At 34.8% G+C, this 16,305-nt stretch overlaps 2 protein-coding genes across 4 annotated transcripts; one reads left to right on the forward strand and one right to left on the reverse strand.

The window, feature by feature from the left end:
- Positions 1-3,186: 3,186 nt before the first annotated feature.
- On the forward strand, positions 3,187-5,725 carry LOC107477613 (uncharacterized). Its single transcript, XM_016097664.3, has 4 exons — positions 3,187-3,412; positions 4,373-4,453; positions 5,105-5,209; positions 5,318-5,725. Exons 2-4 carry the CDS (start codon positions 4,409-4,411, stop codon positions 5,414-5,416), a joined length of 249 nt encoding a protein of 82 aa, XP_015953150.1. The 5' UTR covers positions 3,187-3,412; positions 4,373-4,408; the 3' UTR covers positions 5,417-5,725.
- A 232-nt stretch (positions 5,726-5,957) lies between these two features.
- On the reverse strand, positions 5,958-12,711 carry LOC107477611 (uncharacterized protein At5g08430). 3 transcript variants are annotated; one of them, XM_052259541.1, is made up of 11 exons: positions 12,474-12,711; positions 12,079-12,210; positions 11,541-11,620; positions 10,901-11,088; positions 9,267-10,158; positions 8,723-8,832; positions 8,469-8,528; positions 8,132-8,182; positions 7,636-7,707; positions 6,967-7,360; positions 5,958-6,658 (listed from the first exon to the last, which is right to left on the reverse strand). In XM_052259541.1, the coding sequence occupies exons 2-11, from the start codon at positions 12,171-12,173 to the stop codon at positions 6,225-6,227; spliced, it is 2,376 nt and encodes a 791-aa protein (XP_052115501.1). In that variant the 5' UTR covers positions 12,174-12,210; positions 12,474-12,711; the 3' UTR covers positions 5,958-6,224. The 3 variants fall into 3 exon arrangements, with proteins under 3 accessions (XP_052115501.1, XP_052115500.1, XP_052115499.1); XM_052259540.1 differs by having other exon boundaries at positions 6,976-7,360; positions 10,883-11,088; XM_052259539.1 differs by having other exon boundaries at positions 10,883-11,088.
- Between the last annotated feature and the right edge of the window lie 3,594 nt (positions 12,712-16,305).

Below are 16,305 nucleotides of genomic sequence, written 5' to 3' on the forward strand. Positions count from 1 at the left end.
CAATTAGAAAATATAAAATAGTTAACACGTTACCTTTTGTTGGTCCAAAATAAAATTCCATCCAAGCTGTGTCACATCTCCCAAATCCTCTTGTAACAGTGTCAAAAACCACTTACATGTGTCTTTGCATTTGTTAGGAACGATTACATAGGCTATGACGAAAAAATGGTTATTGGCATCTTTCCCCACTGCATTCAAAAGCTGGCCACCGTAGTACCATTTCAAGAAACAACCATCTAGTTTGATAAAAGGTCTGCAATCTTCTTTAAAACCCTTCTTACATGCATCCAAACTAATGTACAACCTATCAAACAGTGGAAAAGACTCCGACTGGAGAATTGTCTCCATTAATATTGTTGATCTGGTATTACTCTTATGTAATTCCATCAGATAATCACGCACCTTTTCATATTGTGCCATAACATTACCAACTACAACTTCCTTATAAACTTTAAGTGCCCTTGCAATTATTCTTGGGTTCAGTTGGACATTATACTATTCTATCGTATGGTTCATTACATGTCTTGGTTTCATGTTAGGTTGAATGAGTAACTCTTTAATTAGCTTAGAAGCAACCTAACCCCATTCAGCCATGTTGCTACTATAGTCCCTAGCACAAGTATGCTCATCAAATAAAGTCTTCACTTGAAAACATATACTCGCAGAATTTCAAGAAGTAAATATCAACCAAGGACAAGCCTTAGCTGCACATGTTGCCCTTAATCTATGCTTTTCATTCTTAATGTATAAGACATCATTTTCTTCATTAATAAAATAGTCTTTTAGTGCCTTTTTGAAAAGGTCCATTGTTAAAAATATTGTCTAACCTCGAACTCAATTTCACCATATTCAGTATTCATCAAATGCATCATATGCTGTCTTACTCTCATCCTTTGAAAAAATTAGGCTGTTGAAGGCCTCACTCTCATACTCATATGATTTCTTATAATCACTATCCACCTCCACATTGGTTGGAACTAGACCGAACTCATTAAGCCTTTGACCAACATTACCTTTTTCACCATCCTCTGTCCCTCCTATAAGCCTATGTTTCTGCCCTTTTCGTAGGCCCTCAACATTTGGCCCAGGCACAGAATTTTGACATCCTATGTTCCCATTAGATATCCCATCTCTTAGTATATGTCTTCTTCTAACACCTGAATATTTTCTATAGGTCCCCTTCTTAGTAATTTTTGGTGTCAGGTTAGACCTAGTATCAGATGAAGAAGTTTTATTACCCCCCGCTCTTCTTCTTAGGTGATACTCCTTTTATCCCCTCACTTTCTGTATTTCTAAATTTCTCATCACTGTCCTCGTCATCTATCTCATAACCAGCAGCCTCTTCATTCACTTTCTTCTTACCTGACACTGATTTTTTTGGCCTTCTCTTCTTCTTATTAATTCTTTTTTCTTCATCACTACTACTGTCATCTGTCTCATATCCAGGAAGAGGAGACTTGTAGGGCTCATCCTCAGTAGTCTCATATCCATCATTAGAGGAAGATGATGATGAACTCATTATAACAATCTCAAAAACTAAACCTTTATCAATTATTTCAGGTAAATTCACTACGTGATCAAAATAAATATACAATTCATCAGTGTCCCTGTTCATCAGTTTATTTTTCCTCATCTGATTAATCTCTATATCCCCTTTAATGACACGAAGACCAGCTTCTATGTTAGGTGCTCTCATATCAAGTCAAAATATCTCTTTATACTCTGTGTAACCTAACTCTTTAAACAAATTCACCAAGTCAAAGAAATTAACATAATCTAGGTCCAGTAAAAAAAATCTCTTTACTTTTTCATGCAAGTAGCAGAGATCTCCTTCAAAATCTCTATGAAATCTCCCCCATAATAAAACATAGGAATAATTAAATATTCAGACATCTGCGAAAAATATATATGTATTAGAATCTTAGTGGCACATCGAAACAATAAACGGTTAACAAAAATTTCAATTTTTCCTAATTTCATGACCGTCCAAATTATTGGAATCTGTTTCTAGATTTTTTAATGTCCTATAAAATAATATATTCTCAAACCTGAGTATTTATATTGCATATTACTTTAATTAGAAAAAAATTATTTAACAAATAATTAATCAGATTTTATATTTTCTTTATCTAGGACCACAAGTGGGTTGCAATCATCAATGGTGGTATATTAGAGTGAATTAATAGGACTACATAAAACACAAGAGACAAAGAGATATATGAAGAATGAGGCTAACTTCGACTGTGACAAACATCGTCAGTGAACTTCTCCAAACGCCGTCAGACCTCCGTCAACAATAATAACAATAATTTTGTCAGCACCCTCGCCAATAACAACGTCAACACGAAACTCCACTCCCCAAGGTCAACAATGGTTATAAAAGTGAATAAGGTTCTCCTCTAGGATTTTTTAGTAATTCTGATAAGTGATTGAAGGGTTTTTATAGAATGTCAGAATGTGAACAAAAGGTGAAACGTCTCCTTCCATCAAAATGACGACATTTTTTGTTGACGTGGAAGGGGACAATTAATCTTTTGACCATTTCGAGGTGTGCAACGATCATTCACCTCAGCAAGGATAGGTGCCAGCAAACACGTTTGTTGGGATAACTCAGTATTTTTCATTCAGAATTAACAGAAAAATACCCACAGAACTGCGTTGTATCATAAAAATAGAAGACGGACCAAAATAAATTATTTAAAAAAATCGTGTTATTATTCCACAAAATGAACGGAAATTAAATTGGTCACTCAAATATTTACGCTATCCAAATATAAGAAAAAGAAAATATTGAATATAGTAGAACTAGTTGATAAAGAGAAAAAGTATTTTAATTAATTTATGTAATAAAATACTTTAGGTCCCATTTAATAAAATATTTTAGCTTATTTAAGTTTTAAAAAAAAACTAATGTATTTTTGCCAAAAAAATAAAGAGAAAAACCTAAAATAGTCCTTGATAATTACTTCAAAAGATAACGAGATTCTTGACAAAAAAAAAAATACAAATTCGGCTTCTAATTTATTTTTATGGGACTAATTAGTTTCTGTGCCAAAAAAATTAATGTTGTTTTTTTTAGTATATAGATTAATCAGTCCCAAAAAAAATCTCAAACAAATCTCAAAAACCGAATTGAATGTGTTTTTTATCTCGTTGTCCTTTCGAAATAATTGTCGGGACCCAACGGGTATTCACTCAACAAAAATCAAACAAGTCTTCCTCAGCCTCGCCGCCTTCCTCGCTCTGCATTCTCAGTTTCTCACTCGCACTTCCTCCGTCTCCGCCTTGACTCCGTCGCTTTCCGCGCAGCCGTACGCGAGTCTCGCTGATCCAGTCGCCGAAGCTCGCTGGTGCTCTGGTCGAGGGAGCATCGCTCTCCTCCCCTGCTCTGCTCCGCCGTTACGTCGTTCAGGTAGGCCTTCTCCGTTGTGATTTGTTTCTGTTTCTGTTGTGCCAACGGCAATTGAGATCATATATATAATAATTAATCTTAATAAGAAAATCAAGCTGGTATCATATTAAAAGCTTTGATCTTGTACTTGGACCCTAAGCCCTTTCTATTAAAAGGATCGGTTTACACGAGAAGGTGTGTACAGATCTAATGGTTGCTCAATCATTAAGTTAACATACTGGATTAAATATAAGAATGAAATAATAGAAAACATTACAAATTGAAAGCCTATAGGTTTAGCCCTGCTGGCATGTGCAAAAGTGATATGAGAGTTCTGTTAATTGTAGCCTTGTAGTTATCTTACATCAGTTATACATTAGTGTAAGTTTTGGCCATTCAACTTTTGAAAATATAAAGTAAACTATTTCCTTTATTAAGTTTATGCTTATGGATAGCATCTGTTGCTATCTATTTTACGAAAGCATAGACCATGTCTGATTGCTAGTGCACGAAATTGCAATTTGAATAATATTGAATTTTCTCTTTATAATAGAAAAGGGATTACTTACATGTCTTGTTATATTCTCATGCAGAAATGATTGTGTTATCATTATCAGCTATGTTGATAATAGCTCAAACATTATTATCAACTCAACCCATTTCTTTCACATTTAGTGATTTGAGTCTTCCAACTTCTCCTCTACAACAATGAAAGTCCAATTTTTCGCATCACCCCTTAAATATAATTTTCAGCTATACCTAGGTTTCAAAGTTCCCATCTTTTAGATATATATGCATGTTGGATTTCATTATGATCTATTCCATATTTCCATCTTTGTTGGTTCGTTATATTCTAATCTTTGGTAGTTATAAATTTCGAAGTTCTATTCTTTTCCGATTGGTTTCCATTGGGTTGTTCCAATTTTCCAATTATAGTACTCATTCACGAATGAATATAACAGTGGGGTGTTCGTGTTGCAGGGTAGGTTGGCGCTACTGGTTCATTTGTTTGAGAGCATGCATCCTCCTTTAACGTTACACAAGCACCCGATGTGTGCTGAAGTGAGTTTATTTTGTTAATCAGTTGTTGCTTTTTGTTTGTTAGATATAGTATTGAATGTATTACTAGTGTGGTTGTTTTGATTTGTTTTGTGTTAATTCCTATGACATAGAATAATCGTAGTTAGTTGTAGGACTTTTGTTCCCAAACACAAGACTCCTGTTGCTTAATATATTGTGTAAGTAAATTCTTAACTGCTAGGAGAGGAAGAGAAAAATTGTGTTTCCTGCCATATTCTGAGTTATTACTATGGCTAACTTTCAATGCATCTTTTCTATGCAATAGCTGATGTAGTAATCTATGAATGAAACAAAGCATGACCTTTTTCTTATATGTAACAACCTATAATTTATGGAAGATTAGAATGTGCTAAAGCTGGAAAGATTTTTTCCAAGGATGATGCTGCCTTAGTTGTCATTCTTCATCGAACTTTCCCTTCCTCCTTGCCACTTTTCCTTGCCGTGTGAGTCTACATTTTGACTTCGGAAGAGAAGGCAAATCGTCATAAATTTGGAAATCTCTTTTTAATCTCTATTCTTTTCCACTGGTGTTAAAGGAAAATTATTTTATTGGTCCTGCAAATATGATAAGTAACTGCTGCTAGAAATCTTATTTTAGACAGTGTTGTGACTTGTGAGCCAGTATTTGTGCAGATTATTGAGCAGTTCCAAAAGTGTCATGTGGAGCACCCTGTTGGAAAATTCTTTGGTGAATGTACAGATTTGAAAATAAAGCTGGATCGCTGTTTTAGACAAGAAGTGAGCATTTCATTCATTTTTTCTCCGAAAAAAAAGAGAGAAAAACTGCCCCATTTGTTTTATCTTGTTTTCCCATTGTTTCTGATGATTGTGGATGTGTTTTAACAGAAAGCTTTGAAGCGAAAGGCCAACTTTGAAGAGAGCAAGAAGTTTAAAGAACAACTCCGAGCTTTTAGGAAAGAAAATGCTGCAAGTGGCAGTCAATAGAACAAATAACTTCGTACCAGCTTGATATAATATACATTTTGCCGCCTTCAAAAGAATATATGGTGTATCAAATATTTGTTTACTTGCTGTTTTTGATGAATCAATATGTGTATGTAGCTCAATTATTTTAACTTTGAACATGAGCAAAACATCCTGTTTAGATTCTACCCAAGAGTTCAAAGTTCTATTAGGATAATGAATTGAGAAGTTATAGTGCCTATTCTTGGCATGTTATATGTTGCTTATGACAATTGATTTTGACTTCTTAGTTGCCTTAAGAGAATATATAATAATAAATTATAAAAGAGACATTCATCAGTCTTGAAATCTTGATGTGTAGTTATGTTCTTTTTTATTTTGTATGCATTTTTATCTAAGGGAAGACTTTTTGGCATCCAACACTATGACATAATCAGGCATAGGATTTGTATGAATTTCTTAATGATTTATAGTTTGAGACGCTTCACTAGGGTTTGACGATCAAACTTGAACTTCAATTACTTCCCCCATTTGTGTTTATGATGCATAATTACACAGCTGGTTTCTTAAGACTAGTATTTTAAAGCCAAAAAGGATGAGGCCTTTAAAGAACCATGAAGAAACCAAATTTGACATTTTTTCATCCGACATATTTCTCCAGATAGTTCCCACCCTCATCTGTCAATCTGTCGCTACTCCCCCTCCTCCTCCCCGGACCCAACCAAAAAAAAAAACACAAAAAAACACCAAAACACAAGCACCTGTGTTGAAAACTCAAAATGTAACTATATATTAACAATGGTGATGCAAAAAACCTAAGGAATTTAGCTTAGATGGTGGGGAAATGTCTGCGAAGAGCATCAGTGAGAAATATTGCCTCTTCTTCACTCTGACCTGCCTTCCAGACCTTAAATTGTCCCACAGTGCAAGAGGGCATTTCGCTCCAACGTTTGAGTATAGACATTGAATAGGGGCCTGCTCCTACTCTTTCACCCTTAGGGGTCAGGCAATGCCAAACGGGAATCTCAGGATTCTCCACCACCTGTCTTCTTGCCGTAATATCAGTAATATTTGCATCTTCTTCGTCATCATCACTCAACACAATAACATGTGGAATGGAATTTTGAACTTTGTGTTTTGCGGTCGGCGTACTTGTATCCTGTTTGCCCTTCATACCTGCCTCAACAGAGTTAGCAACTGAAACGCTTTGCTTTTCCTTCATTGTCTGTGTAGCACTCAAAGTTACATTCAGCATTCTGCCATCTATCATAATGAAGAATACAAAAGTCACTTTTTTACATGAGGAAAAAACGTGTATATAGATCTAAAGGTTGCTCAATCTAAGTAGTTAACATAGTGGATTAAATATAAGAATGAAATAGCAGAAAACATTTCAAAGACACATGTAATTCTAATTAATCACGGTGACCAAATTAAAATGTGTATCAGATTCTTGAAAACATGGAGCAGAAATCGGCTCAAATTTGTACAGTTTAGAACGAACAAAATAAATAAGTTATTTCAGAGGACTCAATAAGCATACAAAGTAAGGAGGGAGTACAAAGGAAAACCTGGTAAACCTGTAATATCTGTTCTACCATTCAAGTGTGAAGCAAAACCATTGTGTTTGGAATCGAGTCCAATAGAATTATGAGTCTCTCCTACAGCGAACTCCAACAAGTCATTTTGCTCAATGTCATCTTTCCTTGGGGAACCTTCCCGTGACGATCTATTCAAGTGAGAAGCAAAACCATTGTGGTTGGAATCGAGTCCAATAGAATTATGAGTCTCTCCTATGGCGAACTCCAACAAGTCATTTTGCTCAATGCCATCTTTTCTTGGGGAAGCTTCCGGTGACGATTTAACATCAACTGTTTCAGGTATTACTTTTGGAATATCACTTAATAAGCGTGATTGTTCTGATGGAGTCTCAAGCTTTGTTTTTCGGTCCATGTATTCAAAAAGTGTACAGGAATATGGTTAAGGGCCACAATGTCTAATCAAACCTATAATATTAGATAATAGAAAACAATGAATTCAAATCAAAACAACAGTAATAGATTTCCAGCTTACATTTTATCTTGGGAGGAGAAGAGGAATTGTTTTTTACAATGCTCGTTTGGACATTACCAAGAGCACTGGATATACTTGATCCAGCTTTAAACTGGGTAACAATGCATATATATTTGGCCTTTAATTGCTATTCTAAGGTAACAATCCAATATTATCATGAAAGGATATTCTTTCCTCCATCCCTTTTCATTGGCCAGAGCAATGCGATTTTGTAACAATTTTATCTCCCTTGGGATCCACTGTCACATATAGCAGAATAGAAAGACAAATAACATCACATGCTATTAGAAAAAGAAGATTAAGCACAAAAGTTAAAATGATAATTTAAAGGGAAAATTACAAAATTGCCAGCCTAATAGGTTTAGCACCCGCTGGAATGTGCAAAAGTGAGATGAGACTTCCATTAATTGTAGCCTTGTAGTATTCTTGATTCAGTTATGCACTAGCATAAGTTTTGACCATACAACTTCTGAAAATATAAACTAAACTATTTCCTTTGTTAAATTTATGCTCATGCATAGCATCTGTTGCAATCTATTTTACGAAAGCATAGACCCTTTCTAATTGCTAGGCTACACAAAATTCCAATTTGAAAAATATTGAATTTTATCTTTACAATAGAAAAGGGATAGAGAAAACCCGTAAAGTCGATATGATACATACATGTCTTATTATATCCTCATGCAGACTCCTGGCTTTCTGATCCAGCTCCAGCTGTGAAACATAATGAGGCGGTTATTATCTCTCTACATTACTCTATTAATCTGATCAATTACATGATTTTTCAAGTCAAACTCTTATTCACCAGAACCCTACTGCTCAAACCACAAGTGATGAAACAGCTAAAAATATGGGTTCGAAGAGACCAACCATAACTAGAAATTACGAAATAGACAAATGGCCCTAAATGTAGAAAAGCATCTATTTTCCAGAAGCTATGGGTATGAATGCCTCTTCCAGCTTCCCTATGATTTACATCAGTGATACACAGGAAACTTACTACAGTAGGCTGTTTGAGCAAGCCATTTCTCATTCTCTCGCACAGATCTTTACATTCTTCCTGCAAATAATGCTGTATGTCAATAATTATGAACATACAAACTAGGATCATTGCTGACTATGTAGCTTAAACCTGAAAACTAGGCACAATTTCTTGTAAGAGTTGCAAACAAAACTAACTAATCCACCTTGTTACAATCAACTAACTATTCTAAATAACTAGGTGTCTGATAGAACTTAGAACAGTATTAATACCTCTGTAAAGTCATCATCTGAAACTTTCAAAATAGGTACATCATTTAGCTCATTTGAAAGTGTAAGCAGAATCTCTCTGTTGATTTCATCATTCTTTGGTCTGTTTATTCCTGTGGTTGATGCAGACACAGAAAGTCAACATATGCATATTGTAATATCTGCTAGCCAGTAAAAGGAATCAACATTCTGCAGCAATGTGCTATGCTATTAGGGAACAAATATTGTGATCAAAGATTTAGATGTTATACCTCATTTTATATTTCATTTCCCAATAGTTCTTGTTCTTTAAATTATTAGTTATCTTTTTCTTGCATATTTTACCATAAGCAATCTTCTGCAGCTCTTCACTATAGAACATACCTTCAATGCATTTATATGAGAGCACTCTAGAAATAAGATAATCAAACAATGACCTTAGGTAGAGTACTAACGTTTTACATACAGTAAAATTAACTAGTAACCACTATGATTGCATTAAAAATAAATAAATCAGAAGGCTGTCCCTCTGTGACCAGTAACTTCTGGCCATCCCAAAAACAATTACCTAGTACTTGCTCAAGCTTATGTGGGTTTTTCTGAAATATTTCATATGGATTAGTTCTGACTCTTACAAAACTTCCAATCACTTTGCAATCAAATTTTTCTGGTTGCTTCAAAAGTTCTTCGACTAAACTTCTCTTCAGATACACAAGCTTGAGGTTTGCACTGACAATGGCTGCAAAACAGCTTTTCTGCTCTTCTAAATCTACATTCTTATGAGACTGTGTACTCGAAATCAATTTTCTCTTCCTTGAAAGATTCAATCGTTCATTGGTATCCCTATCTTCTGAAGTAATACTGGTATCAACCTCCATGTCCTCAGAGTTATCAGAAAAATGCTTTGCGAGAAGCTTATATATACTGTTCCTATTCACTGATTTCCTCCCAAGTAAAGACCTTAATTGTACATCACAAAGCACCTTTCTCTTCTTCTCGGGGTCGAAAAGCTTGTTCTCTTTGCAGTAGTCCATGATGATAGAAGCAACCTCTTGTTCAGAAAATTCCCTGCTCGTGTCTTTACCAACACTCTGAAGAAAATCCATGAGAATTCTTGAACACCATCCAATAAACTCCATTTGCTTATCTTTCAGCTTTCCATTTATTGATTTTTTCTTTTTGACGCACCTCTTCTTTTTCTTCGCGTGTTTAACTCCAGCAGTGTTATACAGATCATCGTCAGAAACTATAAAGTCACTCCCATCAGATTCTCCAATATCATCTTCCCCTTCACCAATTTCGTCTAGACCAACAACGGACTTCAAGTTTCTACCACTCTTCAGGACCTTATGTGCTTTAGAAACGTGCTGTGACTTCAGCCCTTCCTTTCGTTTTATATTTTCATAATATTCTGAAAATAAGCATTCATATGTACTGGGATCTTTGAAGTCCACCTTTCCCTGTTATTAGGGGGAAAACACAAAAAAATATATGTGACAAGAAAACCATACAAGAAATAGCACACTTTTTTATGATCAATGAGAAAAATATTAAACTTGTTGCATTACAAAGTAAATTCCACAAGAGTTGCATCAGAATTTTATTCAGCCGCATGAAACTTTTTGTTCATGTCAGAGTTCAATCCAAGATTCAATACAATAATTCCCTACTTAAAGTTTAATATAAAACTGAGACTTTTGTAATTTCTACAAAATGTAAGATTTTGGATACTAAATCTCCTTTCATGTAAGCCATATGAATATAAATATATAGTATCGAGTTAGTTCCTGTTTCACATTAAGGGTGAGCTTGTTTCAGCCCTTTTTCTTTTACTTGAAAATCAGTTTCACATACTTCTATAGCTTTTGATTAAAATTAATTTTCAGCTTTTTTCAACTATATAAAAAAATTGAGTTGTAAAATCACTTTGAAAAATAAAAAATCAGAAACAACCGCACCCTAAAACAATAAGCCAATAATGCATCCCTTTTAAAGGCTGCATTATTATTGTCTCAGCATAAAAATCCTGCATAATTAGTATAAACACATTCTAAAATGTAAAAAAACTAAAAACACACAAAAAGAAACAAATGGACCTTTTGTTAACTTTGTTTTCAAACTTTTTAAGATTTCTTCCTTTCTTAAGTATCAAAAAATTTTAGGATTCTAAATACTAGTTAGGACCTTGGGGCTATATCTTACTCCATCAGAATCAATGTCAACATTTTCTTCAATTAGTATTGCAAGTTTTATGCAGTGATGACAGAGTCCTTTGGTTCCATTGATAACTACAAACTCAGCATCACATAGGCAACGCCCACAAACAGCATTTGGGCAGCAAAAGCATCTAAACTTGGAGGCTTTCTGGCAAAGTGAGCAGATATGTGAATCTGCAAAAAGAATTTGTCTGGAAGTCATTTAATGCCGAATGGACTAACATACATTTTAGCTTACCATCTCAAATGAATTGCCAAGCATACAAGAAAGCACATTTCTCATGACAATAAAGACATGTTCTTCAATAACACAAAGCTCTGCCAGACTACCACCTCGTTAAGAAAATAAAATACATAACATATGCCATCTATGAAGGTTTAAGACGTATCGAATACCAAATGTTTTAAAGGACGTCTGAGATATTCAAGATACGCAAGTTCGATGGTAAAGATTGAGTTAGACATAAGCATCTGCAGATTAAAATATTATGGTAGGAAATGACATCTTCATGTTGGAATCCATTGCAAGAATATGTACCATTTGAAAAAAAATGAATAACTAAAGAAAGAAAGAAATGTGTTCGAATACCTTATATAGACCATAGAGATAAAGTGAAGCAGCTTACCACAAGTAAAATTTGTGTCAGCCTCCAAAAAGGAATCATCTTCCTTCACACAAGAAGGATGATAAGATTTAAGGCAATCCCTACAAGAAACATGGATTAACCATCAAAATGAAAGTTACTCACAGAACAAAGTGTACCTTTGTAAAATGTTCCTAATCCAGCTTCATCATCATTAAGAAGCATACTAGTGACAGTGATGTGCTTGGTTACACTATATCAGATATTTCCAAGTATACTACAATATCAAAGTTTACTACTTATTATTTACTATTAAGACAAACTAGGAAATTCTAGTTTTCTCCTATGCTTAATGACTACCAAGAAAGATGAAACTCGGTGTATTTAAAAAGAAAAGAAAGGAAAAAACCCTAAATCATCAAAGCAATTATTTTAGCACGGAAATAACCACTGATAACCCTGGATCATCAAAGTAATGGAAAAACTTTGTGCATGCTAAAAAATGAGCAAAATCATGGATTCTCATTTAACCAAAACAAAAATGAAACAGCATCTAAATAATTTATGTTGCTGAACTTACCCATAATCGCACACCCTCATCAACCCACCATCCTTGCACACAAAACACCAATCTTCAGCAACTTCCTCCTTTTTAATTTTGGATTTTTTCCCCATCTTATTTCAGGTATCAAGTCAGTTCATCAGCAGTGCTCTACAACACACAGTTGGAGAAACCAGAAATGAAGAGACCAGGATGCATCATGCATTGCACTTAAAAGCAAGCCCCAAAAAAAATAAACTTTTTTCTTTTTGGAGAAAGTATGAACCTTTGAGAAACATGCAAATGTGAGTGATGACATTCACCAAATTGGAAAAGGCAAAAGAAATTCAAATTAAGAAAATAAAAATGCGAGGGTTTGTTCAAAAAAAAGGGGGAAAAAAATCACGGTTGCCAGCTGAGCAAAGCTTACTTACATTAAGAGGTATAAGAGAGTTTGCGTGTTGAAGCTGAAGTGATGGTGTGGCGCAGAGTGTGATCTTCCTCCTCTTCTTATTCTTCTTCGAAAATCGAAACAGTGATGGTGAGTGAGTGAATGTTGTGTCAATACCTGACACCCCCGAAAAAGAAGAAAAAAAGTGTACGGATGGTAGTTTGTTGGGAGCACCAAAAAACAGAATGAAGAGAGAGGACTCACTCACACTGGTGGGTAGTGAAGTGCATGCTGCCTGATGCGCATTAACAATCAACTACATTTAAACCCGAGCATATTTTTGTAGAAAGATTACACAAATCATTAGAATTTATTATTTTTTATTATTAATATTTAAAAATATGAGATAAAATAAGTTTTTAAATTATTAAACTAAAAAAATTAAGTTGATAGTTAAATGATAGAAACAGTATTGAAAACCAATATTAATTAGATACAATGTATACAATAAATAAAAAAAAGATAAAATTAAAAATTAGATCATTAATTAATTATTTAATTTTAAATTTAAAAATTTGAAAATTAAGATTAGTATTTAAATCCATTCACACTATATACGGTTATTTCTAATCTTACCGTAACTTCTAATACACGTCCAAAACTCACCGTCATCTTCTCGGTTCTCACCTTGCGTCAATGAATTTCTCGTCGGCCATACCAAAGCTGCCGCATCCTCCCACCAATACCATCCTCACCTCCGTCAGTCAGCCCGATGCGCCTCGCCCTCCGACGCTCAACCTAATGTTGCTGCTGCTATTTTCGTGCCTCTCTTTCGAACCGGCTTCGCTTTCTCCCCATTCCTTTAAGCCTCTTCTCACCGATTATACCACCATGCTCTTCTTCTTTTTCGGATCCAAGCATGGTTGGTTTCTTTCATTATTTGAACCCTATGCTTCATAATAGTGCCGCTTTTGTCATGACTAGTCTTTTAAAATTATGTTTCACCACAATAATAGTTTCTTCTATTTATTCATCTTCTTCTATTTTAATGGTCAATTTAGGATAGTCATTTTAGTAGATATGCAGATTGTTATTTTTATTAAAGGTGAGTGGCGTGTGGCAAGCCAAGTAGTGACGGTGAAATGGGATGATTATTGATGAAGGTGGGGTGGCCGCCGGTTGAAAAAGAAGAGAGTATTGGAGGATTTCAGATGATTATTTTTCTGAAATAACTAACTGAATTTTTTAAAAGTTTGAAATTTAAAATTTGATGTGAAAGAACTGAATAAGAGTTTTTAAATTTATTATTTCGTGAGTAATTTTCATTTTCAACTCATATTGGAGTAAATATACAGCCCATTGTACACATTGTACAAATATCCCATTAGCTTCCAGCGAGACTCTAAATAATAATCGATAACTCAATAACATTTTTATTTTTTCTAATAAAATAATTTAAAATAGCAAGTTTCAAACTAACCAAAAATAATGTCATGGTCTTGGACACGCATTAATAATCATCTATTAAGACTTAAGAATTAAGATCAACTCAGTCTATTAATAAAAAATTAAGAATAAAAAATAAAAAATAAATTTTTGGTAAAAATACTCTTCATTAACACTTATTTTTTATTACAAATAACTTTTACATTCACAATTCAACTTTTACCTTTATTTAAGAACCGAGCCATCATGAAAGAAAAAACTCATGAACATTTTTCTGAGGGCTTCTACTTAAGTGATTGACTAAATGCAACAAAGTACGAAAAAAAGTCAAAACAAGAGATAAAGTTGATTTGAAGAAATCGGTTGAATGCATGAAGATCCAAGTTGAAGAGAATATTGACAAGAATGTCGTGTCTAAGATTTCTTATAAGAAATTGCCGTTGACCATGCCGGGAACATGGAAGGAGATCCCTACGGACCCTTGTGAGAGTGTTACGGAGGACGATTCTGACCTTGAGAATCGATGATACAAAGAGGATGATGATCTCTCGAAAGAGAATAAACCCTTTGACCCGTGCCCAACTATACCGATCACAAAAGATGAGTTCAAAGAATGGTGTAAACCATAGCATGTCGCGCTCATAGTCAAAGTCTTAGGAAAGAGAGTAAGTTTGGGCTACATGGAACAACGATTGAATAAAGACTAGGTTAAGAAAGGTAAGATAAATGTGATCGATATGTATTGTGACTATTTTTTGGTTCATTTTTAAAATAAAGAAAATTATTCTCATGCTCTTCTTGGAGGACCATGGATGGTGGCAAGACATTATCTGATTGTGCAATGATGGAGACTTTTCTTTTTCTCGTCTGAGAATGAAGTTAAAAAGATTGCTGCTTGGATCCGTATTCCTAACTTGCCAATTGGATTGTATAATCATCGCTTCTTATGTAAAGTTGAGTCTACTATTGGTATTGTGTTAAAAGTTGATCGGGCTACCTCCATTTATTCTCGGTGGCGTTTTGCTAGGATTTGTGTTAAGTTAGACTAGTCAAAGAAGCTGGTGCCTCGTATCTCAGTTCTGAGAAACGTCCTTAACACGGAGTATGAAGGGTTGCATCTTGTTTGTTTTTCTTGTGGCAACTATGGTCACCGATCCGATCTATGTATGGAGGCGTCAGAAAAAAGTGGAGGTCAAGTGGAGCTAATTACTGCCGACTGTGGTAAAGCAGAAATGACAGAGACTATCGTTGGCAATCAAGCCAATAGCGCCAATTAAGAAATTTTCATATCAAGCAAGAATAACCAAGATCCTCCTGATTTTGGACTTTGGATGATGGTTAGGAGACAAATCAGGAAGAGGTACACACCGAAAAAAAGGAAACAAATAATGGGAATATATCCAACACAAATTTGGAAGAAAATAATATTAATGAGACTGTGATGAGGTTTGAAGTGTTAAATGAGGAAGGAAATGATTTGCACCAAGACAATAATATGCATGAAGAGCCAATTAAGTATGGAACCATGCATGATGGGTCGATTTCCCCTATTAGTGTGGAAGCCCAAAATAAAAAAAGAAGTTACAAATCAAATTGTCAAAAAGGTCTTAAAACCTGGGGCTGGAAAAAATATCCAAAGTTTCAAAAAGAATAGCATCAGTTCCAAGCTTGGGCTTAATAGTCAAGCAAAACTAAATAATTATAAATGTAAGAATCCCATCACTTTTTCACCACTTACTGGAGCTCCTGTAGACCCAATCATAAACAACAATCACCAAAGAAAGATTCAGTGAAAGCTTCTTCATAGAATTTGGAGAGGAACAAAATAGAGCATGAGATTATGGAAAGAATGAAGATAATGCAACGCGAACAATAGGAGGCTTTTGAAGTAGAGAAAGCCATGAAAGAGGTACCAAGGACTCAAATGGTTAGCAATAATCCCCTGTATGAAAGCAAAATCCCTCTTCCGGACCTGTTTTGATAGAAGTCGATGAAGTGGGTTGTGAAGGCAAAATCCAGCACCACCGTCCACCTGATAAAGTTATGATAGACCCGGGGATGTCTAGCAGTGGGGATCATAGTGTCGTGAAGGTTAAACTCAATTTGGGTGCCAAGAATGTTGCCAAAATTTTAGGTTGGTTTTTGGTGACCGTTTTACTTTTGTTTCATATTTTTAATGAATTTCATAGTTTGGAATTGCCGTGGTGTGGTGGGGGAGGAGAAGTACTGTTCCTTCTCTGATTAAAGATTTGTGTAGAGAATATGATGCTAATTTCATTGTTCTTCTTGAAACCCATGTTAGTAGGGATCGGGGGAGTAAAATCAGAGATAAATTGTATTTTGATGGCTGTTTTGTTGAGGAAGCCAGAGGTCATTCAGGGGGCATTTGGTGTATCTGGAAATCAAATTATTAGGAATTTGATGTTCTT

This window comes from Arachis duranensis, chromosome 3 (genome assembly GCF_000817695.3).
Source record: "Arachis duranensis cultivar V14167 chromosome 3, aradu.V14167.gnm2.J7QH, whole genome shotgun sequence".
Lineage (NCBI taxonomy): Eukaryota > Viridiplantae > Streptophyta > Magnoliopsida > Fabales > Fabaceae > Arachis > Arachis duranensis.